The following is a 14,737-nucleotide window of genomic DNA, read 5'->3' as shown; positions in this document are numbered from 1 at the left end:
ACACATAATTATCACACGATGGTTTAGTTTATTGGGTTGAATTAAATATTAAAACACCCAGATTCTTAGAATTAGAAGGTGGCTGGAAGAGCGTGTCTCCCAATAGTGCATGAGATCGGCCTTTCCTACCCCTGGCAGCCCGGGGTCCCCTTGCCCCATGTCTGCACATCCATAGCACCACCCTTGCACAACTCCTCTCGGCACCAAATACTGCTGGGGAGCTATTATTCATTCTTTAAGTGATAAAATAACCAAAACAATCACATTTGGAAATCTTTAATGGCCAGAACCAAGAGGAGAGAAGGAATCAGAAGAACTGAGATTAGCTGGAGAGAGCTTCTTCTATTGGCTGACTGTTGGGGAATGACCTTATAGCCTCAAACTACTTTCTTCTACCCTTCCTGCCTTAGATTATTTTACAATCTTATTTCACATTACATATTCTGGAATCTCATCAAGACGATTAGGAAGAAAGGGAATTACAGGAAGTGGTAGAAATTGAAGAAAGTGTAAAAGGACTTAGTTCTACCTTGCATTTCACAATCCAAGTACAAAATAAACTTATGGATGTTTTATTTTCCAAATTGGTATTTTGGTTTCTGCTAAGACACACGCACATGTGCATGTGCGCACACACTAATTTTGCAGTTATACTCAGGATTCTCTACATGGACCCAGATGCTATAGTAAAAGCATCTGTAATATCTTTGAAAAATTTGAATGTTGAAAGGATTGAGACATAGGTCCCTAGAAAACAGTAATGATCAATTAAAAGTAAAATCATAGTTTTGCATATTTGGGTCCTATTTTTAATTCTAATTTCTAATATTTTTCTTTCAAGGAAGCTTACAAGTTCGTTATCAGCTGAGCAAGGTAGAAATCCATGTATTCACCATTGATGTAGAGAACTTTGCCAACAGAAGGATGCACCGCTTGAAGATTAACCGAGAGGGAAGAGAGCTTACCATTCAGGTAACTTACTTCCCTTCCATTCATTAAGTCAAATGTGCCTTGGCTGCGCAATAGAACTTTTCTGAGCTTCCCACCTGAGCCAAGTGTGGAGCCAAATTCTAGAAACAGATATAAGCCACACTTGGCCCCAGCCTTGGAAGTACTAGAAGAGTGGTTCTCAGTGTGTGCTCCCCACTTGCAGCTAGCATCAGCATAACCTGGGACCTTATTAGATATGCAAAGTCTAGGGCCGCACATCAGACCTACTTAATCAGAAACTTTTTTGTGGGGAGGTAGAGGTGATTCTGATGCCTGCTCAAATTTGATAACCCCTGAACTGTAGTATAATGAGGAAGACACACAGGTGTAGAAGATATCACAAGGGACTGTCAAGGGCTAGGGTAGAAGTATGCATAGGCGATATGGGAGCATGGAGGACACTGATCTCATCTGGGCATCAGTACATACTTTCCAGAGGAAGTTAGGCATAAACTCAGTCGTGAAGTTGAGTAGGAGTTGGCTAAATGCAGAAGAGAGAGGAAAGAGCTCAGGCAGAGAGCCCCAAGTGAACATAAGCAAAGCTGTCTGAAAAAGCATAGTGAATGGCAGGCACTCCACAAAATCCGGTGGTCTTGGTATAAGGAGCAGCAGCAGGCAATGGCAGATCACAATAAAGAATTGGGACAGTCCAGATGATCCCCTTTAGAATCATGACCTCAAGTGAGCCCTTACATCTGCCCAGCAAACACCTTGAATTTTTTTTTAATTCATCCACTCTCTTGATCTCCTAGATGACAATTTTAAACTTCTTCCTCCCTCCTTATACCGCCAACAATTGCAACCTCATCTTTGCTCTTGGCAGACGAAATTGTTTTCTTTTTTCTTGTGAAAAGTATAGCATTCAGGAGAGAATATCCACATACTCTCACCACCACATTTACCCACCTACCTGCATCTGTGTCTGTGCACTCTCTCTCCCTCCTGTTGCTGAATGTGAACAATTAGTGGTTCTAGTTCATGCCTGACCCCACCAGGTATAGGCCAGATCTCATACCCTACACAAGAACATTCCTCCAGTATTATCATCTTACCTTCCCTTTCGACATTTTTCCAGCTCTGTTAGATGGCTTCCCAAAGCATAAAGCATGCAAATATTACAAACATTAAAACAACAACAACAAGAAAAAACTCTCTGGGTTAGGAAAGGAAACCTCTGTCTTATCTGACTTCATATATTGCCCCATTTTCCCTTTCAATTTACTGCCCAAATCCTTGGAAATCTTGTTTATAAACTTGATCTCCAAATTTGCCCTTCCTTTTTTTTTTTTTTTTTTTTTTTTGAGGAAGACTAGCCCTGAGCTAACTACTGCCAGTCCTCCTTTTTTGCTGAGGAAGCCTGGCCCTGAGCTAACATCATGCCCATCTTCCTCTACTTTATATGTGGGACGCCTACCACAGCATGGCGTGCCAAGCGGTACCATGTCCGCACCCAGGATCTAAACCTGAGAACCCCGGGCCACGGAGAACGTGCAAACTTAACCGCTTCGCCACGGGGCCGGCCCCAGCCCTTCCTTTCTTTTAAACCCACGCTAATGAAAGTTTTGTCCCTGTGCTTGCTGCAGCAAAATTATACTTCTCAAGACACCAATGTCCTTATCTTGCAGAATCTGATAGTCTTTTCCTTATTTGTCTTCTCATTGTCATCGTTTGACACAGTGGTTGCTCTCTGCTCTTGAAACATATGCTTGTTTGGCTTGCTAGACACCACTTTCACCTATTGTTCCTTCTGCATCTGTTAGTTGCTCATTCTTGTCTCTTTTGTTTGTCCCCCCCTCATCTTCCAAACTCTGACCATTGGAACATCCCAGGACTCCATATTCAGATTCCTTTTCTTTTGTACCTACGCTCATTCCATGACTAATCTCAGTCTCACACCTTTAAATGCCGTACGTATGCTGATGAATCAATCTAAAATGTTTGTCTAACTGCATTCCCTTCTCTGAATTCCAGACATATCAACTGCCTGCTCGACATATCTATTATGCCATTTTGGATGTCTATCAGTTATCTTGAATAAAACATATTTACACCTGAGTTACTGAGAATCTTCCCCCGACACTCCCCACCTCCATAATCTTCCATATCTCAGTTAATGGCAGCTCCATTCTTGCAGTTTCTCAATATTAAAATTGTGCTGTTATCTCTGATACCTCTCTTTCTCTCCCATGCAACATTCTGATGATGAACAGATTCAACTCTGTCTCAAGCCAAGTTCATCCTTTCTTGAATTATTACAGTTTACAACTGCCTCTTAATTGACATGTCCCTGCTGCTCTTTTTGTTGCCTTGTGACCTACTCTCAACACAGCAGCCGGAGTGCTCCTGCTAAAACGTTAAATTGTGGTAGTCTTCTGTCCAAAGCTCTTCAATGGTTTCCTTTCCCACACGCAGTAAAAGCCAAAGACCTTGCAGTTGTTTAAGAGGATCTCCATGATCCGACACCCTCTGCTTCCTTCCTGCTGTTACTTCTCTGATCTCATCTATTACTATTCCCTCTGTAACTCCACTCATGCCACTCTGGCCTCCTTGCTATTTCCAGAGCCCTTGAACTCACTTGAATTTGCTTTGCCTAGAATGCTTTTGTCCATTCATCTGTATGCCTGGTTGAACTTGTACTTCCTTCAGAACTTCACTCAGAATATGATTTTCAATGAGGCCATCACTTTTCTAATACAGTAAACTAGCTCTTTGACTTCAACTCGACAGCACTTAAACACTGTCTAACATTTGATACAATTTATTTGTTTGTCTCATTTGTTATCTCGTTTCCCTCCTCTAGAATGTAAGCTTCACAATGACAGGGATTTTTGTCTGTTTTCATTACTATGAAACCCCCTACTTTTTCAAGCAGTGCCTAACGTACAGCAGGCACTCAATACTTGTGAACTACATGAATGAATTCCACAGCACTTAATGTACTATGTGGATAATATTAGATTGGCCCTGAGGACAGATGAAGGGAAACCCTTGGGTTTTAGGCAGGGGAAGTAGTATGGGTATATTATCATTTTCAGAGGTTTACTGTGATCACTGCAGGGAAATACAAATTTGGGAGTGATGACAGAGACCAGTCAAGAAGAGATGGTGAGAGCCTCAACTAGTGCAGTGGGGGAGCCGTGGACAGGAGGCTTTGAGAAATATCTTAGAAGTAACATCAGTAGCATTGGATGATCTTTTGGACATGGGCTATAAGAGAAGTCAAGATCGGCTATTACTTTTCTTGATTGGGTGAAAGTTCAAGAAATAATTGTTAAATCTATAGTGCAAATAATAATCAGTGAGTCATTAGAATTTAATAGGCTTATCTCTAAAATTTAATTTTGAAATAAGGAGGGGAAATCTTTGGAGCAAGTTTGGGTTGGAGACAGATTGAAAGGGATGGGAATGATGACTTCTTGTTTGAATATGTTTTGACTGGGGTACCAATGGGACATCTGGGATGCATGCAGGTGGCACTTATATATTTGACTCATTTTTACTCAGTCTTTATACTTCCTGTCTTCTTTTCCACAAATGAAAGACACAGACAGGGCAGTGAGAGAACAATAAGAGGTATTTCCTTTTCTTCTTCAACTAAAGGATTTCCACCAATCAATTAATAGTCAATGATAAGCAGCTAGTGGTTGAGAACATACTATTTCCAAAGCACTGAAGGGAGCAGAAAGACTTGGACGCAGAGACTTTGTTTTTTTTTGTTTTTATTAAGGTTATAAAAGTTAACATCCTTGTGAAATTACAATTGTACATTATTATTAGTCATGTTGTAGGTACACCACTTGACCCCTAGTGCCCTCCCCTCACCCCCCTTTCCCCTGGCAACCACCGATCAGTACAGAGACTTTGTTTTTTAACATTAAATCAGTTTGTTGACACAGTAACACAACACGCATGCCTCCCTGACACTTCCAACCACTCTTGACCTCTCTAGATCTCTTCTCCTTCCTCCCCACTTTGAACGACTTGTTCAGTGAAAACAGAAAAGAGTAGGCTCCTACTACATGCCCAGCCCCACTCCTAGGCCCTATGGTGCACAGTCTCAGGCATCACTCAGAACCTGTTGGAGAGAGCGCAGGCAGTTATCTCTATGCTCAGGCAGCCAGAGGCATTCAGTACCTAGTGACAGATCCCTCACAACCCCCAGGCTTTGAGTTGCTCTTTCTCCTTCTCTCTGTTCTTTGTGCCCCTGGGAAGGAGACCTTGGAGGTTGGGCCTGCAGCCAGGAACAAGAACGCCTGGTGATGATTTGATAACTGTAATTTGGCTAGTATTTTTTAAGGCTCAGGGGCCCCCCAAAATGCCTTGGTGGTGGAGGTGAACTTCAGTGCCCCTATTTAAAATGCATTAATGACATTAAACAGACTAAGCCAGTTTGCCAAAATGCCAGCACAACAAGCTGTAAAGAAGAAGCCAGGCATCTTTGAAACCAGTTAGTTAATTACTTCCTTTGAGAGATGAAGATCCTGAGGCCAAGAGAGGCATCCCTAGGGTGAGACAGACTTGGGTGAAATCCCTGCTCCATTGTTTATGCTATGTGACCTGAGACCAGTTACTCACCTTCCTGACCTCAGTCTACCTGTCTATACAAGGGTGGGTGGGGGGAATGCAACTTAGCTCCGTCAGTTCTTGTAAAGGTTATATGAAAAAACATAGCTGAAGGACCAAGTAGAAAGCCTGGCATATGGGCTTAGTCAAAAAGCATTTCTTCCGAGGCTGGCCCTGTGGCATAGTGGTTAAGTTTGCACACTCTGCTTCAGCAGCCCAGGGTTCCTGGGTTCGGATCCTTGGTGCAGACCTTACACTGCTTGTCAAGCCATGCTGTGGCAAGCATCCTACATATAAAATAGAGGACGATGAACACACAGGTTAGCTCAGGGCCAATATTCCTAAGCAAAAAGAGGAGGATTGGCAGTTGATCTTAGCTCAGGGCTACTCTTCCTCACCAAAAAAAAAAAAAAAAAGATAAGGCTTCTTCTATTTTCCTCCTTTTCCCATCTCATTTAATGACTTGCAAGACCACTGGGCATCCTAGATTCTGTGATCAACACAGCTTCTCTAGACCAGATTTCAAACTTTAGACATCCGGGAGGTTTAGAGGACTATGGTGCTTCACCCCTTACCACCTCACCAATTAGAATTAAAAATAAAAACAATACTAAACCATAAAATAAACATAAGGAAGTCTAACAAAATCATGCATTTCCCACTGAATAATTTAATGATTGCCTAGCACATATAAATATTGAAGTTGTAAAAAATAATATTTGTGGTACTCTCCCCTTTATTTTCTTTGCTTCTGTTCTATACATTTGCTAAGATTTTCCAATTGGTAATTCAGCACCTGAATGAGCACTAGTGCTCAGGTGTCCTCACTCCATGTTAGCACTGGAACTCGTCCTCCAACTGTCCATAGTCCCCCAGTAGCCTCGAGTCTCCTTTAAGTCACCCTACCTTCCTCTGCAAAACTTTACACTCATTAAAAAAAAGTCCTTTAATTAAGTGTCGTACCTCCTTCTTACCTTCATTGGTCATCTGGTTAAAGTGCTAAGGACCAGGTAAATTCCCACAAAGCAGAATAGTAGGACAGGAATGACTCATGTACTTGAACACTCAGTTCTTCCATGTGTGACATTTGAGCATAAGCCTGTCACTGTTGAGAACCATCCACTTAGGAAGCTGACCCTACGGAACCTGGGCAGGAGGTGGGAGCAGAAGCCAGGGGAGTTTCAACTTAACTTTCAGTTCTGAGAATCCTTCCACTGCTCTCCACTCAGCAGGAAATTTCACTCACTTTAAACTCCTTTCCAACTGGGACAGCAAACATGAGAGGAGGCCCCCTGCCCCCTGCTAAAGGGACAGTTCCATAGAGTATAAGAGGCAGGTGAGAGCTCCGAGGGAGGGCAGGGAGAAAATTCCTTCAGGACAAGGACCAAATCTGAACCCATGAGCATTAAACAAATTGTGGATGTGATGAGGACCATGGGTATCAAAACTCTAGGTTGTCCTTAGAGGCGTAGGGGCTGCCAGTGCAGCCAGAGGCATCCTGGTGGTATCATGGACTCTGTCTTCAAAGCCTACCAGGTAGAAAAGGGATCAATACAGGATGTTTATTTATTCACTCAGCAAACCTGTGTGAGGAATACTTGGCCAGTTTCTGTAGTCGGCTCTACAGAAAACATGTATCGATAAGATGTGGCTCCTATTCTCACAAAGCCAACAGTTTAGTGGAGAGGAAAGAGAGAGAGAAAAAGAAAGGAAAGCAGATCATTATAATTCAGCATTTTAAACGCGAGATTAGAGGTAGGAAAAAAGGTATCATGAGAGCAGAGAATATGGTCAACTGGTCTAACCAAGACATCGAGGAAAGCTTCCTGGAGGCAGTGGACTCTGGGAGCACTTGGAACAGTTTCTGGGACACAGTAGACATTCAAATGTATGTTGAGTGAATTTTATAGAAATTCAGAAATAAAAACACACTGTGATTGTCTACTTTTTGCTCAAATATCTAGAGAGGTACGAACAAGTAAAGCAAACACCATATTGCATGATGGGTGAGCTACATGACAATGGACACTGCTTTGTGACACTGTGTGGCCTTGGCCAAGTTGTTGATGTCCGTGACATCAGTTCCCTGGTCTGTAATACAGGGATAATAAAGCCTATTTTTTAGTATTCTGGGGAAGAATACATTTTGAAAGATGCTCTAGTATTGTATCTCTTACATACCAAGTGTTCAATAAGTGGCAAATGTTATTACCACCTAATTTCATAAATTAAAAAGTAATAAAGCATATAGTCACATACCACAAGTCATAGCCAGTGACTTATCACACAGCAGAAACCACCACAGGACCCAGAGGTTCTTGGAGAAGGGTCAGTCTGAGCAGAAGGAAAGTCATGGCACTGGGACCTGGGAGAACCGGGTGTTAGTCTGGGATCAGCCTCTCTCTGAGGGGAGCAGGCATGGGACACACAGCTGAAGGAGTGTGTCTCCTCTCGAACTATAAGATAATGAGGATCCTTTTCAGAGATAACATCATGGGAATATTCAGAGTAGAGCCCAAAGGAAACTGGTAGCAATTGACTAGACAGAAAAAAGTGGGGACGGATGGGGAATATTACCTTGGAATGGAGAGGAGGAGAACAAAGAGATGGAACTGGAATTAGCAATGGGTGAGGCAAGGAGGGTTTCCTAAAGGATGATTCTAGAAATAATGTCCTAAAGAATCCCAGTGGTAGCTTTGCTCACCCCTGAGAGGTGGGATTATCAGCTCTTCATGTTGGTGGCACCTGTTCAGCTAGCCTCTCCTCTCCAGAGTCAACCTTTGTGTCAAATTGAAATATTTTCTCAGGAAGATCCCCCAGCGTCCACACCTGAATGAGACCAGGTCAAAATTTTTGGAGCAAAGGGGGCAGTGATGGCTCTAAGGACAAAGTGTGGAGAGCGGGGAGAAATGGGGAGTGGGTGCCTGCTTTCTATTTAATCTTGCACAGCAGGGAGCTGAGAAGGCTTCATTTGTTTGCAGCAAAGAATTTGGTGAGAAAATCTCAGTAGGGAGATAAATACCTGTCAAAAGCTAAACAGAATTTCCCAGGGAGAAGACTTGTGTGAAAGCCTTGATTTCACCAAGAGGAAACAAAGGGGTATTTTATGGGCATTGTGGGAGAATTAGGGAGACTTTTCTTCTCTCTCTGGAGAGGAGATCCCAGAGAGGTGTCTGTTCTGTGTGTGTTCTCCAGCTGTGTCCAGGTGGGAGTGCTCCCTGACCTTTATTGCAGACCTCTGCTGAGCCACCTTTGTTTTCTGTTTTCCTGCAGATGGATCAGCAACTCCGACTCAGTTACAACTTCTCCCCAGAAGTCGAGTTCAGGGCGATAAGGTCACTGACCTTGGGCAAAGTTACAGGTTTGTCGTTCTAGTCCATACCTTCGCAGTGGGCTCTGTTAAATTAAATGGATGACTTTATTCATGTGTGTAGTAATTCAAATCTGGAGCCTTCTGCTCCCATAATATGCAAAATCTAGAACCAAGATTTCTAGTGTAGGAGACAGATGTATGTCTAGCAGGGCTGGGAACTGGCATTTGTAGCTACATTATACGAGCTCGAGTAAGGCAAATTAACAAAGAAATTAAGTAAATCATTTTTTTGCTTAACTTCTAATTATTTTACTTAATCTTTTAATTATATTTACTTAATTTTTACTTAAAGACATTAAGAATTTGAAAAACCCGATTATTAGATTGCTCAAATCTTTATTCCCTTTACTAATTCATCAACAATTGAAAGAGGATTGAAATCTCCTGCTATAATAATGTATTTTCTTTTTTTTTTTCCACTAGAAGGTCTGTGGATTTTTATTGCATATACGATGAAGATATTTATTAGGGCCTGGCAAGATTGAAATTTTTATATCTTCTCGATGGGTTGAACTTTTTTTCATACTAAAGTGATATTTTTAATGTCTCTGTGCTCAAATCTATTTTGTCTATTATTAATACAGCTAATTCAGTTTTGTTACAGTTACTATTGGTCTGGTCTGCCTTTCCACATATTTTTCCTTTAGATATTTCTTTTTCCGTAAGCCTTATGTATGATCTTGTGAAAAGCATACAGCTGAATTTTGACTTTATCCAATCTGGCCATCTCTGTCTTATAAATTGGCAAATGTAAGCCCCTTTACATGTTTGGATTACTTGTACAGTTGGATTTCTTTCTGCCTCTTTATTTTCTGTTTGTTCAACTTTTCCTGTGATTTTATCTTGTTCTTTCTTACTCTTGCAATCCTGGTACAGTGTGGAAAACAATAACTGGAGGCATTTTCAGCAGGAATGGATTTAACACAGAAAATGAGATTGTGGTAGCACTTAGGGTGTGGATTCTTGTTAGAATCTTTCAGAATGATTACCTGAGCAGTTCTGAGCTAACAGGGAGCTCTCACCTCTGAGGCCATCACTGACGCTAGGCTAGACTGAGCCCAGAGGTCACCGCGGCCCCAGTACTGCGTGTCAAAGGTCTCTCAAAAATGACAGCAGAGACTGCATCATGTTACCATAACTTTGCTTGCCAGTAAAAACAGCTGAAAAGGCAGGAAAATGACTCCTGTCTCACTGCAGCCTTCCAGATTCGTAAACTGTATCTGATTTCTAGAATGTAATGTGCAGCCAGAAACCTAACTGCAATCAGGTCTGGAAAATGTCAATTTTAGTTTCCAAAATGGCAGTTGAATGAGCCAATTAACAGTAAGCAACTTCTAGATTTAATTTTATGTTTGTTTCTTATTCTATTCCTCCTTCCTATTAATAATAATTTTGTGTAGACATTCTTATTTTTGCTTTCCCAAAGCAATCACTAATTAATTCTTTCTCATTCCTTCCTATATGTCACAGCTTTTAACTTTCTACCAAGTGTAATTTCCTTCATTTGAATTTCTTCTGTGTAAGGGACCTTTTATGTGAAAAAGGCTTTTATTTCACCTTTAGTCCTGGAAGATCATTTTGCTAGGCATATGTTTCAATATTGAAGGATATTCTTCCTCAGATCTTAAAATAATTATTCAGGTGTGTGATAGAGCCGGGTCACCTGGCTCATGAGAACCTATTATACACATCTCTGCCCAATTCTGCATTCAGTGATGTCACAACAGTAGTCTGAAATCAGCCGTACTAGGAGAATTTACTCTGTGGAAGTCAGAAATGCTACAAGTCAAGGGCTCGCCCACTGGAGAGCCAGTTTTGAACGCTCACCAGCACATCACTGTACTCTTCTCTTCTGTCTTCTACTGTTGCTGTTGAAAAGCTGGTTCTGGTGTGTTGCTTTAATGAGTTTAAGAGAAATTAACATTAAAAAGAAAAAAGAGGCAGTGCATATTTAGAGAAGTCACCCTTTTGGACAAGTTCATCTGTTTCTAGAAAATGTTTGAAAATATTCTGACCACCCCGACTCCCCACTCCCACAAGCTACTTTCAAGGTCATCTCTTTTAATTTAGTGTTTTGCAGTTTTATTACCATGTGTCTAGTTTAGATTTCTTTTCAAGTGTCGTATTTGATATTTTTACCTTTCCTCTATCTATTCATTAGTTCCTATGTACCTAGTTAATATGTATTACTCATGTATCTATTCGTTAGTTCTAAAAACTTCTCAGCATATCGAATAATACTTCTTTCTTATTCTTTCTGCTCAATTATTTTAGATCTGCTCTAGATAAATCTTAGGCTTTCTAACTCTAACCTCATGTCTCTTACTATCCTTTTATAATGAGTTTTATTCTTTGTCTCACTAGTTTGCATGCTGGGCAATTTATTGAATTTATCTTCAAATCCACTAATACTCTCGTCCTCTGTTCCAAATATCCCATTAAACCCTTTCAATGAGTCATTTTTCATTGTTTATGTTTTTTATTTCTAAAAGTAATATTTTGTTCTTTTTCAAACATACCTGTTAATTAAGATAGTCTGTTGTTCCCACTTGGTTTTTTGTTCCTATCTTTTTCTGTCTTTAAGCATTCCATGAATAGTTATTGAACATTTTGTCTCTGATAATCCCAATGTCAGAAGTCTGTAAGGGTCTAAATCTGTTACTTTCTGTTTTCCAATTCTTTCCTGTGGTAGCTTGTTTTCTTATGCTGTGTGTGGCTGTGTGTGTGTGCGTGCGAGCTCATATTTGGTTGAAATTAATTTGTAGGAACCTTGATGATCAGAAATTGGGAAGCTGTCTCTCAGGCAAGATTTGTATTTACTTCTTGCAGATCCAGGAGGTGCGACAAATTTAGGATTATTTTAATTCCTCATTTTGGGTTTTTTTCTGAACAGAGATTGAATATAAATTTGAACTCCAGGCCTGAATGAGAACAAGCCTCTGGTTGAAGTCTCAGCGAAAATGTTACTATTCATATCATAATCTGTCATTTTATTATTATTTATGTTACAGTATTTTTTTTCTTTTCTAATTCAGAACCATATCAGAGATTGACAGGTTTTATGTTTGTTCCCTCTGCTGTTAGGGGAATTTTTTTTCTAGTCCATCTTTCACTAAAGCTTAGTGTGAGAGTTTCAGGTTCAACATCTTCTCTTGGCAAGGGCTCAAGGTTTGGATTTCTATTCTTCTTCAAGATAGTTCAGGCATTTTCCCTTGATACAACTTTAATATTGGTTTATGGCTCACTGCCTTGGTTTCATGCTCTTTCCAAAAAAAAAATCCCCCCCAAATTTAGGATTCCTCTTTGCTTCCCAAAGCTTGGCAAGACACTAAAAATATGTTTGTTGGTTTTAATGAAGCTGAATTACTTTTCGGAGTATCTACTCTATTCTATGCCCTCTGCTCCTTCAGTATATTTTAAGTCATGTAAGCCTTACTTCAAAACGTCAGAAGAATCTTGGGAGGAGAGATTTAGGGCTGTATGACTACAAAGTCCAGGCTTTTTCATGACAACTGCCTTGTGCAATGGAAGCTCTAGAAACATCCTCTTGTTTAAAAGAGTTCCCTCCATTAATCTTGCTACTATGTATGACATTCCGATGGTCTTTCTGTCTTTTGAATTAAACCCATAATACATAAGACTGAAAGGAAGAAATTTTAAATCAAGGTACTAAATTATTGAGGGATGCCTTGTCATTTTCTCTTGGATTCTTTGTGAGGAAAGATAGGAATGACTTGGTTAAGATTGATAAAGACTACCCAATGAAATGTTTTCATTGTGCTGAGGGTGGGAGACTCCTGCCTGCTGGCCTGCCTTCCCATCCAAACTGTAGTTAAACAGACAGGAAGGTTTGGACTCACAATTAACCTCGACACTTTTGGTCTGTGAAATGTCTCTAGCTGGTAGTGAGGGAAGATGATATAAACATCAGGTTCACTATTAAGAAGGGGCACTAATGCTGGGGGCCCTTTGGAATTAAGCCTCATGCATCAGAAAGACTGTGGAGCAGGGATAGAGGACACAAGAAAGCATGGTCCCGGAATGTATAAGAAATGAACAAACGCAACCCTACTCCACAATTTTAGAAAAGTCTAGCACTCTGTTGGACATTTCCAACTCTAAAGTAAGGATTTGGAAGTGTTTTTCATAGTAGATACCAAGGGCAAACAAGTGTAGAAAATCTATTGTTCCAGTTTTCTTCAATACCACTAATAGCATTCCATTGCAAAGCAAGAACAAGTTTAATCATTTTCTTTCTGTAAGAGAAAGGGCCAATTCACCGTTCTAGAGGATAATGATTTAGTACCAATGATGGTGCTTCATGGTATGTGTTACATATATATCATGATGAATGAAACAGTCTCTTTCTTGAGAATTCCTGTGATGCAGAGACTAGTCTATGAAAGTAGCAGAAATAGTTGTTGACACTAAAATTGCATCGTGGGTGCTCACCTATGGTAAGTATTGAGATGTTGCTAGGTTTATTCCTTGGTTTGCTGACATTCTATGACTTTTAAGGGAGATTTCTCGGTTCTGGCATATTGCTTCAATGGGTTTAAGAGAAATTAACATTAAAAAGAAAAAAGAGACAGTGCATATTTGCAGATGTCATCCTTTTGGAGAAGTTCGTCTGTTTCTGGAAAATTACTTAATTCTTTAGGAAATATAGAAGTGTATTCCTTAGATTCAAATACTGTGACTTATCTGTGTGTTTCTAAGTCTCTTTCTGTCTAACTTGGCCCTGGTACAAGAGCAGGGGTATTCAGATAGATTTAGAAATTTCAAAAGCTTGAAGCTTCCAAAAGAAACTGCGCCTTTTTTGGTTTTGTTTTAATTTATTTTTTCTGGTCCTGGTCTTCCCTAATTTACTGTGCCGGAATATATCATTAAATTTTATTGTAAAATAAAAGACTATTTTTTTTTGTGGAACTAAGAACTAAGAAATTATTATTATTATTTTCTTCCTGAGAGGAGGCTTCTTACTATACTGCAGATTTAGGAAGTAATTGCTTTTTAAAATACGGAAACATGTTAAAGTTTAGGTGGAAAGGAACTGTACTATAGCTTTAAACTGTAGCTACCAGAATCTGTATAGACATTAAAATGAGATTTGTACTCAGGGAAAGCTTACAGGATTATTTGTTTATGCAGCCAGCCTTTATTAATTCTCTGCCTACTTGCCTGTTTGATAGGCCAAAGCTCACACCTGGCAGAGACATTATTCTTCTGCTCTGATGGCTTTTTGCCAGTGTAGCTTCAAAGTTCACTTGGCCCCAAGAAGCCATATAGAAATTGGAAGACTTCTTTCTCAATGTGCATAAAAGCCAGCTAATCTGGAAATTGCAGGGCTAGCTGTGAGCACTTGCATATGCTTTTGGCCTGTTAAGATAAAGTGAATTCTGATTGCATCTATAGAACTGGGTTCTTTAATTCTCCCCAACCCCTCGGTTTTGATCTTCAAGCCTACTATGTCTTCTGTAGATCAGAGCATTGTTGAATGAATACCCTGATCATTTTTATGTTAAATCATTTCCCAAGCATCTTGTAGAAGATGAGTTATGGCTGCCATTTTTAGAAAGCACAGCAGAATTTATGCATATAAGTGAAAGGTGTGTACTTCAAAGAACTCATTTTGGAAGACTGTTATTCTAATTTCTTTTTGATTTTGTACATTGTTGGGTCCTTCTTATGATTCAAATCTGGTGCAGTTCATATTAAACTGGGAAGCAAAATCAGAGTGCTTTTCAGAGACAAAGTGACTCAAGTTTGACTCTCTCTCCTGTAGTTACTGTTGTGTGGCCACAGTGAAGT

At 40.1% G+C, this 14,737-nt stretch overlaps 1 protein-coding gene across 1 annotated transcript in view; it reads left to right on the top strand.

Moving 5' to 3' along the window:
• CNTNAP5 (contactin associated protein family member 5) overlaps nt 1-14,737 on the top strand; it is a 765,902-nt gene that overhangs the window by 715,068 nt on the left and 36,097 nt on the right. Inside the window, exons 20-21 of the mRNA XM_046657745.1 lie at nt 842-972; nt 8,827-8,914. Of these exons, the coding sequence (XP_046513701.1) occupies nt 842-972; nt 8,827-8,914 (219 nt within the window). The remainder of the gene's footprint in view (nt 1-841; nt 973-8,826; nt 8,915-14,737) is intronic.

This window comes from Equus quagga, chromosome 4, assembly GCF_021613505.1.
Source record: "Equus quagga isolate Etosha38 chromosome 4, UCLA_HA_Equagga_1.0, whole genome shotgun sequence".
In the NCBI taxonomy this organism is placed as follows: domain Eukaryota; kingdom Metazoa; phylum Chordata; class Mammalia; order Perissodactyla; family Equidae; genus Equus; species Equus quagga.
This window is presented reverse-complemented; position numbering and strand designations above follow the sequence as displayed.